At 47.7% G+C, this 13,736-nt stretch overlaps 2 protein-coding genes across 2 annotated transcripts in view; both read right to left on the minus strand.

The window, feature by feature from the left end:
- Positions 1 to 13,736, minus strand: part of LOC119446831 (septin-1) — a 610,438-nt gene that overhangs the window by 119,855 nt on the left and 476,847 nt on the right. The gene's annotated exons all lie outside the window — the stretch shown is intronic.
- The window catches only part of LOC119446822 (uncharacterized), a 48,256-nt gene continuing 34,705 nt past the window's right edge, over positions 186 to 13,736 (minus strand). Inside the window, exons 4-5 of the mRNA XM_037711382.2 lie at positions 12,868 to 13,012; positions 186 to 9,883 (exon numbers count right to left, since the gene is read on the minus strand). Coding sequence (XP_037567310.1) covers positions 9,628 to 9,883; positions 12,868 to 13,012 — 401 coding nt within the window. The 3' untranslated portion in view covers positions 186 to 9,627. The remainder of the gene's footprint in view (positions 9,884 to 12,867; positions 13,013 to 13,736) is intronic.

The following is a 13,736-nucleotide window of genomic DNA, read 5'->3' on the forward strand; positions in this document are numbered from 1 at the left end:
CCACCAAGCTTTTTACCTTCTGGGCTCATCTTGAAATACTTTCATGCACCGCCGCCCATTGCAGCGCCCTCTGATAGCGCTTGTGCGAAGCGCGTGCCTTGCCCGCCCATGCACGTTCGTCTTTCGGTCATTAAATTAATCTACAGCGTACCAGATATAGAAATGCAAGAATGAGGGAAGCAGAATGAGTTTGGCAAAAGCGCATTTATTGACACCGCCACTGGCACAATTGGCTGGTAAGCGCCGCCTTGGAAACAAAGCGTGCGCACAAACGTGACAGGAATCAGGCTTCCGAAAATGCCGTTTAAACAGAGAATATGAACTGCGCACACACAAGCAGCTTCATACGGGACAAGACTTTGGCAGCTTTGGTAAAGCAAAGTTAGCACTAACAATCGCAAGGCTGGCACACCGATGGTTCCTTTCTAAACTTTGCTTGTGCACTGGCGTAGGAAATATCAATAACAGCTCGCAGCTCTTTGCACACATATACTTAAGTTTTTTTTTTTTTTTTTTTTACTGTCAAATGCACCTACCAATGACGCAGGTGGGGCATACAGAACGAGGACGTATATAGGACAAAGGCTAACCATACATTAGAACTCGAGGAGCGCTAAAAAACAGCACGATGACGAGAGGAGACAAGCACGGCGCTGGTACATCCGTGTGTACCATGCACTGGCGCTGTTTCCTTCAAGTTCAGTAATGTACCAACGAGCCCAGTTCAACACGCTACCGTACATTAGTCTTCCATTGTGAAGTAAGCAACAGTAGGAGCTACATGGCACTGGAGAAGAGGAACCACTGTAAAAAGGAAAAAAAAAAAAAAGAAGAAGATAACCTCATACGTGCGCCAGGCCGGCGGCATCGATTTCACATAATTATTTGCTAGTCGTTCTTTTTACGCTTACGCCCTTAAAGTTCTGTCTGTTGCAATGTCTTGATAACAAGCTATTGATTTCAACTTTTCGAGTGTCAGCAAACACAATATCATCCGTTTGTTCCTGCTTTCGATCTTGTCTGCCGGTCTGACAACTATATACGCTCGGCTAGCCAAACGACCAGTATCATGATGTTCTTGCACTCTTTCGAAGTGCGGAATAACGGAGAAGGGCCAGACCAGAACGTAACAACAAAAAGAGGGCAAGTTCAAATATTGGTTTTCGTGATTCAAACACGCATAATAAGCCATAAGGAAAGCCACAATGACAATGCAGTGCTAAGACCACTCGAAAGCACCTCTGTGACCGCTTTTATGCGACAAAGCCTCGCACGATTTTGGGGGATCTGAAAAACAAAACATTTTTGAAATCCACCTCCACAATCAATCTAAAGGGAAATTTCCCGACATCGATTCTCTAAATTCATTATGCATAATTCAAGAAACCATGGCGGCAATCGAAGGCAGTAAGGGCCACTTTGAATGACCATGTCTTTTAAAAATTGCAATAGTATGATACGCCTGTGAATACACCTGAATTTGAGAGATCGCCGAAGCCATGCCACAGTTAATATCAAAGGGGTTCACAATTGCGTTGCTCAAAACACTAACATTATAGCAACTGTGACCTGGGCTCAGTACAACCGTTTTACAGAAAGAGAGAACGTGCATCACAAGGCGTCAGTGCCATTCCGTGATGAAATCCAGTAACATTCACGACATGGGCACTTTTTTAGAGAAAAAAAATTGTTTTGTAGCTATAAGCACAACGCAGGCATTCGTGGCTCGGCGTTCTCGCCTTATTGCTGTCGATACATTTTTGATAGCTTGCTTTAGCAACAAAAATGACAATGGTACTTTTATCGCTTTATGAATCTTTATCACTTGTGCACTAATCGGAAGCCAGCAGGAATGAGTGCTCCAACCACGTGATGTTAACACTGCAGTCACTCTCGTCTCTTTCGATTTGGGATGATGTGGTTTTTGTCTCGCTTTGTATGGACCGATCTTCGAAATAAGGAAGAAAGTCTCCCTTTTCCTTTATTGTATATAACACTTTTTTGGGCTACGTTGCTGCTTCTTAAGTAGAAAATGGGCTACGGAAGAGCCTGCTAGCACAAAGTCATCAATAGTAAACGCCAGCTAAGAAAATAAGATCACTGAATTGCACTGACTGAAAGTGGCACTGCGCTTGCTGGTTCTACAGGGCATTCAGCCATATAACACAGCCCGGCGCAAATACAGTAGACATATTGGTCACAGATGCTACGATTAAAGCGCTCAGCAAACACGTTCCGACAACACCAAGAGCAAGCGATACGAAAGTATCCAACTAACACAGGTGCTTCCATTCCCTCGAAAAAAAGGCGCAATGTCGAAATAAGCGATTATGAAGCAACCTGACGCCCCTCTTATGAATGAACACAGACGACGTTCTTTCTTCCGTTGCTCGGCCCATGGTAAGTCTTTCATCACCTCAATTGCAAATTGTACAACGTGAATTTGTCACTTGTGCAACGCTCCGGCTGTCCGTTGACTAGCCAGTTAAAGGTAACTATAAGTTGGTATATTAAAGGAAAAGTTACCCACCTGGCTATATTGTATAAGCCCTATAAAGCATATATTGCTACAGCAGCAAAATTCACGAGTGCCACAGTAAATAAATGTTGTTGAGCAGAACTTCCTTACGAACAAACTCAATTTCCTTTTCTGTTTTCTTTTCATGAATATGTCTGCACGTTGTGGGTTCCTGGATAAATCCTTTTGTGAAACAAGTTACTCTTTTTTCAGTCAACAAGCGGCGTAATTATGAAAAGTCAGGATTCGTCCGCAGGAACTCCAGCTGCTTTTTGTTTCGTTTACCACAATGCATTACGATTACGGAAGCGAAGAACAAGTGCATTCAATGCCGGCCAAAGATTACTTGCAAGGTTTTTTTCGCGCGGTGGCACTAAGTCTGCGCGCTTGTGCAACCTCATCTGCACGGTGTGTAACAGCTCGTTGCGTGAAACGCAGTTTGAGAGCCTTCTTCCGTTAAATAAAGGGGCCTACACTGGCTGAACGCAATCGACTAACGCAATTCGACCACCTTGAGTCTTCTCCTCTCAGAGCCGAGATTTCGGCGACGGTGGTTATTCCGCCCCGTTCTGTGCGCGTCGTGCAGCATAGCTGAAAGGGCGGGGCGCATTTCGTGCGATGTCGGCCACGCAATGCAAAGCATGCATCGAGACCACAGAGCTCGCTACCTGCCAACGTCGCGCTGCACATTATTCACACGTGGCCATGCACGTCAATAGCTTCTTCTCGCAAGAAAAAAAAAACAGACGAGTAAAATCGAAATGGCGCTATACGGGTAAGAAGCAGGAATAGGAGAGCGGACGACATAAGTCAGCTCCTTTTGCACCTTGTCGGTAGCGTTGTTTCATTATTAACAACGTATATAGTCCAGGTAAATATTGTGGCCAGTCAAATAAGTCTTTCAACAGCTAATTAAGCCCTTGGATCTGTAGATTATATGACTGCTCTGTGATATCTTTCTTTCGACCATGCATAAAAATGCGACTAATTTGATATCGTTCCACCCGGGAAAAAGACTCGGTGTAAATTAGCCGAAAGTATCGCCTGTATTGACAGATTTTAAAATAGCTGTGAACAGCATTAACGACAACATTTGGGGGATCTTAATTAAAAGTAATAATGTGTATAGGCTTATTGAGTTAATGTGGATACAGCGAAGAGGTGTTCTAAGCGATCCTCCACCATCAACACTTCGGAGGAACGAAACCCAAAGTGGACAAGGATTCGTGAATGGCACCAGAACACGGTATATCTCAATGGCTGAACTTCAATAAAGCGGCAGTGCACAAGTCTCAGTTTGATCGTTGGCGCGTGGTTATTATTTCTCTGAAACTTCAGGCTTTGCCACTGCGTATAAAAAATCGTTTCTTCCAGTCTTCTTTCTTTTAAATGGCACTCTTTGAACAGTGCAAACGACCACATGCAAATGTTCCACACGTGCAGTATAACCAGGGCAAAAACGAACACTGCGAAACAAGAAAACGTGCTAAAAATACACAAACCTTAAAAGACGATGGGTGTTCCAAATTTACATCGCAGTGACAAGTGCGGGGAAGCAGAGATCGTAAACAAACTTTCTGTAAAAGTAATCGTGGTATATGAGGATGACTGGATGAGATGCAACTTTCAGAAACATAGACGACGGATGACGTGGGCCTTAATCAAGCCGTTGTATTTTGTATGCAACAACAACATCGGCACATTACTCCGAAGCCCTGACGATGACGGTGAATCACGCGAGCTTATTTCAAGAATAAGGGTTTTTTTTTTTTTTAACCTTCACCTTTTTTTTTTTTTTTCGTCACATCTCGCTAGAGCGTCAAAAGCCTAAAGCATTACCACTGCACGTTGAGTCATTTATTCTTTGCAGCTAGGTGGTGCCAAGCGAAATGTCGCAACAATTTGCTGTTCTTGAGATAAGCATGTATAAATTATACTGTAAAAACATTTTACTTCTGTAAAGTTGCGACTAGTGAGAATTTTAAAAGTTCGTCAGCAAAGTTAAATGGCCTTTGCTAGGTAGCTTTTCAGAGTGCGAAGTATCAGGGCCCGTATTAAAAAAAAAATGCTCTTACACAATAAGATTGTTTGTGAGAGCGAATTCCAGCCAATCATGAAGCTGGAGTCATCACTAGAAAAGGCGGTCGGCCAATGGCAAATATCAGGAGCGAACGAAAGACTTTGTGAAAACAGAAAACAACCACAATTCGCTATCAACAATGAAAACACGGCGTGAAAAGTGCCCCCAACTTATATTCACGCGGGCTGAAGGGTGCCGCAAAATAACGCCGCCACTTGGACACGTTCGTTTCATTAAACACTGACGACACAACCCGACGCTAAAGATGTTCACACGGGCAAGCCCCAACCGACCGCGCCGGTCATGCGCAACCTACTCGGTTGTTCGACGCGCACGCCGCCTAACGCTATTTGCCTGCAAAAGTCTCGCACTAAGTGACGATCTCTGTTTATGTCCGCTGTGCGCCAAATGCGGTATGTTCAGCACAGCCACGTACTGCGTCTAGTCAGCGCCACACATGGTTTACTGCAGTACAAAGTGGTCACAGGAAGACGGAGACGAAGAAGGTGATCAGCCAATCCTAAATAGCGCCAAATAGACAAGGACAGACATAAGGACGACAACACACAGCACGGTTTGTGGTCGTTGCTATGTCTGTCCCTGTATTTTTAAGTGCTATTTAGGATCCCAGTATGATGGGCCAACTATCCCGAATCCCTGCCTTGATCAACCGACGGACTGACAAGGGAAGCCTCAGACAAAAGCCGACGCATCGACGAGTTTGTTCCATACAGGCTGAGGCTTCCCTGTTGATTTAGTTCATTACGTCGAATCGAACTATCATGGTTCAACTATCATCAACTATCGAATCGACTATCAACTATCGAATCAACTATCATCGTCGAATCGAACTATCATGGAAACCCTACTCATAGGAGTAGGGGTTCCCGAACTGGTTCCGCGGATTCCAGGGGTTTCACGAACGGTATTTTAGGATGCCGCGAGCGGCCAAAACGAATCCGACTCCGTTGGGTGGATTTTTACATTAGAGTTTGAATTAAACAATTAAAAGCACCACTTCCGCACTTAGGTAGTCTTCGTAAAAAGTATGCATTCATCGCAAGAATACCTCGCGAGGCCATGGATAAGCAGCACATCGGTTGGGAAAAGAAGCAGAGGGGAAGGAGTGAAGGCAGGTGAAGTTCCCCAAGGCCGCAGGGAGCTTGGGAACCCCTGATGCAAGCCTACATCCCTGATGTAAGCCTAACTGAAATAAGGCTCGCAATGAACTCGTCCCACTTCTGCTGCACTAGTTACATTCTAGGACAGTCGCGCAACGACACACATGGCCAAGAAATTGAGACACGGGTTGAGAACGCGAACAACCGTTCCGTATTTGCGCTCGCGAGGCGATTATGTTTTACTGAGATAGTGTAAATTTAATAAAAGAACTCCAAGAATCCATGTTAGTAGACATGCCTAATTAACTCCAACATTATTTTGATAGTCACCGGTGTGTAGGGACGGTGATCACCTTTCTGCCGCCTGCGTTCCTGTTCACCGCAAAGTTGCATCAGCACGTTTTGTCTTCCCCGCTTCAAATGAGCTTGGTAGGCGCCCCTGTAAACTCGTTGCATGTATACCACAACTGAAGGGCAGATGCTCGTAGGAGTGATTGGAGCGCCTGAACTTAATCAACACATTAGCCGCTTTCACGCCGCAGCTTGCCAAGACAAGGATTGCACAACGTTTCAGTTACAGCGAAACTTTGCATCGGTTGCAAACAAGCACACACAAAATAAGACTGGTACTAGTGTTGCCCGTCAGATCGGCTCTCGCTTGCACCCACAAAGATTCCCCGATCTATGGTGACCTAGCAATAGTAACCACGTAAGAACAACCGTATAACGAGCACGGCACAGCCTAAAAAACACAACCCCGTGACTGCTGCCGTAAACACCGCAACGCAAAACCGAAATTCGGCCAGTCACAGTAAGTAGACGTGCGGTTAAATGTTCCAGTATCTGACTTGCTAAAACGACGACCATTATCACCTATATACGAAGACATCGCGAACGAACTTATGGTGCATGAAAAAGAATGATGACATATCAACAAGCCCAAATGACAACTGCCACAAAAATGAGGATCATATCAAAGTAAAATAAACTGCGCATTATGTCACGCCCTGCGATGTCGGAACAATATTCTGCCAGTTCAAATTCGAGACACTCAAGTACTGCCTTCTACGCTTTGCTCGCAAGGAGGGAAGAATCAACTGCGGTTCTTCCGGTTTTGGTGCCTTAGAATTGAACCGAAAGCCCAGCCGCACTGGTTCATTTCCTTTCTTTTTTTTTCCGCCGGGAAACAAACCTGTGATCTTGTTGTCCACAGCCGGACCCCACAGACACTGACGTAATCAGCAGACAAGGTTCTCGAAGCAAAACTATGGAGCAAGAAAATAATTCTGTCTAAGGTTAGCGTGACATAGGAGTCCATCAAATGTCTCCGGCCTGTGTGGATGAGAGCTGACAAACAGGGATGCCATAATAGAAGACACACGCATAGGAAACATCGATGCGCCAAGCACCCACCACACCTGCATCGTTGAAGAAGTGTGAGAGGGAGGCTCCGTTGTCAGTTGACGTCTGCTGGCTGACAACCAATGAGGGGTCAGTCCGATGCTGCCGAGTGTAAAGTAGCCGCCGAGGGAACTCGGGTGCCTTGCACGCCATTGAATGATTACACGTGGCACGCCAAGTGGACGTGCACTTGCCAGAAATATGAGCACGACGTGCCGTGCGTCAAACACCGCGCCGCCATCGCACTACATAACGAGAATAAATATCGAGTTCTTACGAACTCGATATCTCTACGGCTGGATCCGTCGCATTGTGCTTTTGTTCATTGCCGATCGCCGACGCTGTTTATGCTCACAAGTTCTCAGTGCCGGCGGCGTCAGTTGTGTTTTTGTTTTGTTTTTTTAGAAGGAGCGGGCAGTGGAAGGCGACTTTATCCACATTGACGATTCCTACATAGCTGCTTTATCGAGCCCAAGAAATGTGGTGGGTAGGTTGTGTGTACAAACATTCGAAACATGAAGGAGCATGCTGCCTGACGCCGCGTAAACTGACACTCATGTTATGAAGCAAATTTTAGGTCGGGTGGGCAGTGTTTGTTGGATACAGAGGAATACTGAAGCAGCTTTAAATGCGAAATCGTCATTCGCACCAACGACTTGTGGCGTGATTCTAAATGGAGTCGGAGGCAATGACACACGGCTTCTCGCTGCCTTCTGCGGCTGCCGTTTACGGATTCCCTCGAACAACAGATTTCTCTGCTTTCAGTACATCTATGAAGTGCCGCTCGCGATGTGTCATGCCTGTTTTATTAATACAATGCAGTGATGGCGGAAAGGACCACAGTCCTCCTTTTTTAACGTACAATGATCTCTCTTCTTGCGCATGCGCAGACCACTAGAGCACAATTGGTAGCGCTGGTCCCGACTCTGAGACATGGTACTTACAGCCTCGCAATGAAGTCTCGAAAGCGCGTAAGATCTTCCCTATACAAAGCGCACCTGCTGAGGCTCACAACCGCAGGCGTTCAACGTTCCGACCCCGGCTATCATGGGTAGCTGCCGCGGCCACAGCGGCAGCTTCGAAGAGAACTAGGGCACGCGTAACGAAGAAAAAGCCCGAGGACGGACATTAAACTTTAGCATGGTGGAGAAAAAAAAAGCGATACACAAGTGGGCGTCCTGCATTCTCCACAAGAATCGCATGTCAAGCTCACATGCGACGCGATTAACCCCTCATCGACAGGTGCGCAACCTTTCTGCAAACACCTACGATAAACCGCCTCTCCAGGGACGTTTTAGCTACCATTTATGCATAGGACGAAGTCAAACCAGTCTCCGACGTATTGCAACTCTCATTATATATTAGATGCAAAAAGTAACTAAACTAAACTCAACTAAAATTGTAGGAAAAAAAAACAACAAGCTGGAAACCAGAAATTCGCCCACCTGAAGGTATAGGCGGGACAAGTAAAAGAACGCGCACAATAACCCTTCTCCCTTGTACGCCGCGCGGTTACTGTCTAAGAAAATGCCCCAAGCAGCACTAGTATGGTTTTTCCGACGAACGTTATTGGGTGTGTTTGCGGTGAGACAAGTCCGTTGAACCAAAGACTAATATTGATGTTACGCGTTTGGAGAACCAAACTTGAAATTCGTTTGTGGCAGTGAAGAAAACGCGCGCATCGTGTGACCGGACAATAAGCCGCTTTAGTGGATTGGGTTCCGCGCTTTAGTTGCCGCACGTCGAAGGCGATACGAGCGGAAGTCGCGTGGCATTCTCAACGCGTCTTCCTGGAGCAACTTTTCGTCACAGTTAGCCACACTAATTATAAACTCCCTTCCATTGCTGCCAAAGTCTAGTGCCCCGTCTGTGTTGCCGTTCCCGTCCAGCATGTAGTCCGTGCTCGTCCCAAATCGCCGGTTCCACTGACACCTCATGCACAAGTTTTATCCGCTCAAAGTGTTGCCGCTTCGAACCGCTTTCTTTGCCTCTTTTTTAGGCCGAAGCTATACACGAGCTCCAAAATCGCTTTAATCGAGGCTCTTAGGACTCGTTATGCGACCGCCTGCGGTTCCTCGATGCTCGCTAGGCTGTCACAATGGGGGCGTTTTCGCTTACGTCGAGGCTGGGAATGAGCCACCGTAGTGACGGGCTCCCTGGTGAAAACGTTTGCAGCCAATGCAGCGACGTCTCCGTGCTGGACGCGTGGAAGGGGCGGTGCACGAGAAACACGAGGGGACCATTCGCCATATCTTACATATATAGGCGAGCGACATTAGAGCGCGCTGCAGCGAGTCCGGCAAAACGCGGGCAGGACTCGGCCTTGCTATGGGAAGAGATCGAGCAAAAGAGATCCACTGCGAAAAGTAAGCCACTCGGGATTCGCGCCTGCAACGGATTGGCCCCGTTGCCTTCCAATCCCGCTTGGCCCACCCCGTTAGCAAAGGCTCGGCGATACTGCATGCGCCTCGAAAGGAAATCGTTGCGAGCTCGGCCGTGCGCTGTGTCTAAGACAGCCGGCGCAGTACCGCGGCGGCGGCCAGCGCCAGGAGTGGCAGCCCGGAGGCCCCGACGGCCGACGCCCGGCCGGTGGTGGACGAGGCCACAGGGTCGCACTCGGTGTGGTTCAGGTGCTTCTCGCAGGATCCGGTGAAGAGGCTGCTGCTCAGGTAGCCCGTGTATCGCTCGAAGAGCCGGTACGCCTGCGGGCCGCACTGCTTCTCCGTCTGGGCCCGGTAGCAGTTGTAGAAGGCGTAGAAGTAGCTGCGACAACAACAGCGCGTGTCGTCACCAGAGCGCCAAAACACGAAAGCAAGACCACAAGGCGTCTTCTAACGGGTCATAAGTTTGCAGCGCGTTATCCCTGGCATAACGCTATACTCGGGCTATATTAGAGAACCACGAGCTTGAGCGAGGCCCGCGTCAACCAGACTTCTATCGCACTGCCTGACGAGAAAGGAAGCGACACGTCAACTACTTTTCGTTGTCTTTCTTCCTCATATCTCTTCCCATTCTCAAGTTGTCCATCTTCTCAACACAACACACACACCCTCTAATTTCGTAACTCTACACTGTTTTTTTCTTTTTTGCGCTGTCCGCTGTGTGGCCCGCCTGGCGACGGATGTACCGCTTCATTCGTCCGTGTGCGCCTCCGCCTGCCCTCTGCAGATGCCGCCCTCCACGAGTCGCGACGGCCTCTCGGTATAGCCTCGACCGGCCGCGCGTGTTTATATTTAGAACTCTGCCGCTGCGGAGCTCTAGTTCGGACCCGGCCAGCGTAGGTGCATGACCTACGTGTTTAGACGGCGGCCAACGCGCCGCCGGGGCTAAATTTTCGCACGCACTGGCATAAATGCCCACAAGAACGTTCTGTGCACCAGGCGCTTCGAAGGCGAACCTGAGCAGCTGCGGCTGTGAGACTGCGTTGCATGTACCAGGTCTCGACACAAACCATCCGGTCAAGGGCAACAGAGAGGCCGCTGCATATTTATGGGTGATCCTCGCTCAAGACGCCGTAGGCAGGGCGCCCTCGGAAGAATATTGGCCACTGTGTTCACTAACAGAATGCGTCCGCATCAAAACGCTTCCGCCGTGGCCGAGGTCAAACCCACGACCTCGTTCGCAGTTGCACAACACCGTTACCACTGAACCACGGCTGCGCCTTACATATATCTGCAAATGGACGCAGCCCATGAAGGCCACGTGTAGACACTTCGAACGATCACCTCACCACCGAACGATCACTGCGCACTTCTGTTCCGTAGGCTAAGCTTAATTAACTCCAACAAGGTACGCGACTCAGGAATTCGACGGCACGAAACAAAAGCACATAAAGAACCTCTCCTGCACACACATTTAATTTTTTAACACACATACACACACAGGATTCCCGTTAACTGTACAGTCAACGGTCACGTAACATCGCTGTGAACATACTCGCTACAAAAACAAGAAACAAAGCGTGTATACGAAGCTAACTGTATGATACAGCGATTGGTGGTTATAGGACATGTGTAGAGATCTAACCAAGAAAAGCAGTTCTTTTTGGGGCCGGCATTCTGACACAAGTTTCACCCATTCGTGTGACGTAGTAGGCCTCCCGTTACTTAATTCTCTCTCTCTCTGTTTTATCATTGCCTTCGGCGGTAATTATGGTCTCAGAAAGGAACGGATAACACCCGTATTCCTTGCCATGCATGGCCATTGGGCTGCCAAAACCATTCCGTGTTTGCGCTCCCGACCATTAAAGCGTTGACCGGTTTGCCCGCGGTGTACTCCTCCTCGTCCTGTTGTACATGTTCGCTGAAAAATATACTTTTAGCGCTGAAAAGGGAACAAAAGAAAGAAAACGCGGACAAGCTCGAACCAACAGTGGCGCTCTGTTCGCGTGCTTTGCGCCGTTGAGTTCCTGAAGTATGAGACACAAACTAGCTCAAGCCAGGACGCTCTATAATCCAGTTTCATACCAGTCTGACCCATTCCATGACAAGGTGCAGTGAATGTGCGACCACCAGATGGCTCACTTAAATATCAGACTGAGGAGGCGAAGTACTTAGGGAGAAAAAGAAATACATTCACCGAACATCCCTGCGCAGAGAACTTGCATGCGACACTCACAGGGTACTGTCGCGACTGCAACGGGGAATGCTGCTTATACGTGGCCATCAGACAAGGGACATGAACGAGTCAGTAATCTCGTCATCATTAGTCGTGCCACTACGTCAAACCTGTCAAAATCATTTCGCGAACAAGTGCCTGACAGCGGATAGCGATTACCAGACGCTGTTTTGAAGTACGACAGCGCTGAAATAAGCAAACGCACATGAATAACATGTTTCCCTTCAGACAAAAAAGTTTAATAAAAGCAGATGTCAGCCCTGAGATATGCAGGGTTTTTTTTTTATTTCATCAACAAACAACACACTGCGCCATGCCTTGCAAAAAAATATGATGCGGAAGAGCTCGGTATAGCAACTTTACCGATATAAGCGCGGTGCCTCCCAGGAGGAGCGCTTTGCTATCTTTCTTTTTTTACGGAGGCACGGGTGAGGACAAGTTTCGAACAAGGATTTCATGGGTGCTGGTTCAGAATATCAGAAATTTCGAATACGAATCGAGTAGTCTTCACTATTTAATTCGCACTCGATTCGAGAATTCACAATTAGAAATTGACGAATATTCGCTTCTGTTGGAATATAAGGTACGTATACCAACACTTGTGAGCTGCAGTGTCACACTTCTCTCCTTCAACGAACATAGCACTCTACATGCATATTTGGTGACGGGCTGTTCGCTCGCTTCATTAAGTACTGTCCTCGTCATGGTGCACACGACAATTGAAATGAGCTGTTTCCCATTTGCAAGCTCTTCAGTTGACTGGAGGATGTCCAGTTGCGAACGGCACTCCATGCATGTATCAAACAGAGTAATGAAACCTCTCTTTTTTTTTCTTTTTTTTTTTACCGAATAGGTTCCACAGAAGCATTATATTTGTGTATATCTAGCTTTGTTTAGAAATTTTTAAAAAATGTTTATTCGATTTGGAAATTTCACCATTCGAACAACACTAGTTTTGGTCATCCTGGCATGGCATAGACTGAGACACATGGATCGAATGAGAGTTTTCCTGCGGAATCAAAAATGGTTTGCTGCGTGAAGCATTGTACGCCACATATACCGCGGCGGCCTCGGTGTGCCCCTGTATATATACGGCATCGCTGGGTGCGCGCACATGGATGTATTCTCACCAGCAGAACTGTGGCAGCGTGCTGTTGTGCTGCTGGGTGAAGTCCATCTCGGAGCTCATGAGCTTGCTCAGCCTCTCGTATTTGCCGCTGCACGGCCCGTCGCGCCGAGACATGCGGCCGAAGCAGGGAGCGTACTTCAGGTACTCTGCACACACCATCACAACATTACTCACGTATCAGTTAGCGGTAAAAAATTCATTTCATATACACGTCACAAAAGTTCTACAACGCGCGAGGCGCTGACACGGCAGAATAATGTTTTGCATTATTTAGGCGGCTCTCAGGCTTGCCAGCGTTTCTTTTTCTAGGCTTTCCAGGTATAGGACGTTTAGTTAACGTAAATAAAAAAAAAAGAACGTCAGAGATTTGTCAGGCAGTGGAAGAGCCAGCTTAGAGCAGCCTTCAGGTCGCTTCGGGCTGTCGTTACGACAACGCAGGGTCGACTCGTCGGTGATGGCGCTCAACAAAGGAAAGCTTTCCCATCGCGCATCATTTTCTTTTTTTTGCTCGTGGCCTTGAATTCATCGCGCCAGTGCGTGACAAGACACGCCAATTGCTCTTTTGATGAGCGACAGCACTACCTTCTTAGTACGCACACGACCAGGGTAAGGCGGGACAAAATGCGACATAAATTTGCAAATAGTGATTTTTTAACAGCGAAGCGGTTTATGCCAGCCGTAATTTGTGCGTGTGGCACGAATTGCGCGTGTGGCACATGCGCCGTGACGTCATCCTGGCGCGTCAGCGCTCGCCGCCCGAGAGAAATAAATAAAACAAAATGGACGCTCTTGGCAAGGCAGGATGCGAACCCGGGTACCCATGGTCCGAAGGCGAGCGTCACAACCACTGCGCTTGCAGAACGTGCATTT

The sequence above is a fragment of the Dermacentor silvarum genome, chromosome 3, assembly GCF_013339745.2.
Source record: "Dermacentor silvarum isolate Dsil-2018 chromosome 3, BIME_Dsil_1.4, whole genome shotgun sequence".
Classification (NCBI taxonomy): Eukaryota; Metazoa; Arthropoda; class Arachnida; order Ixodida; family Ixodidae; genus Dermacentor; species Dermacentor silvarum.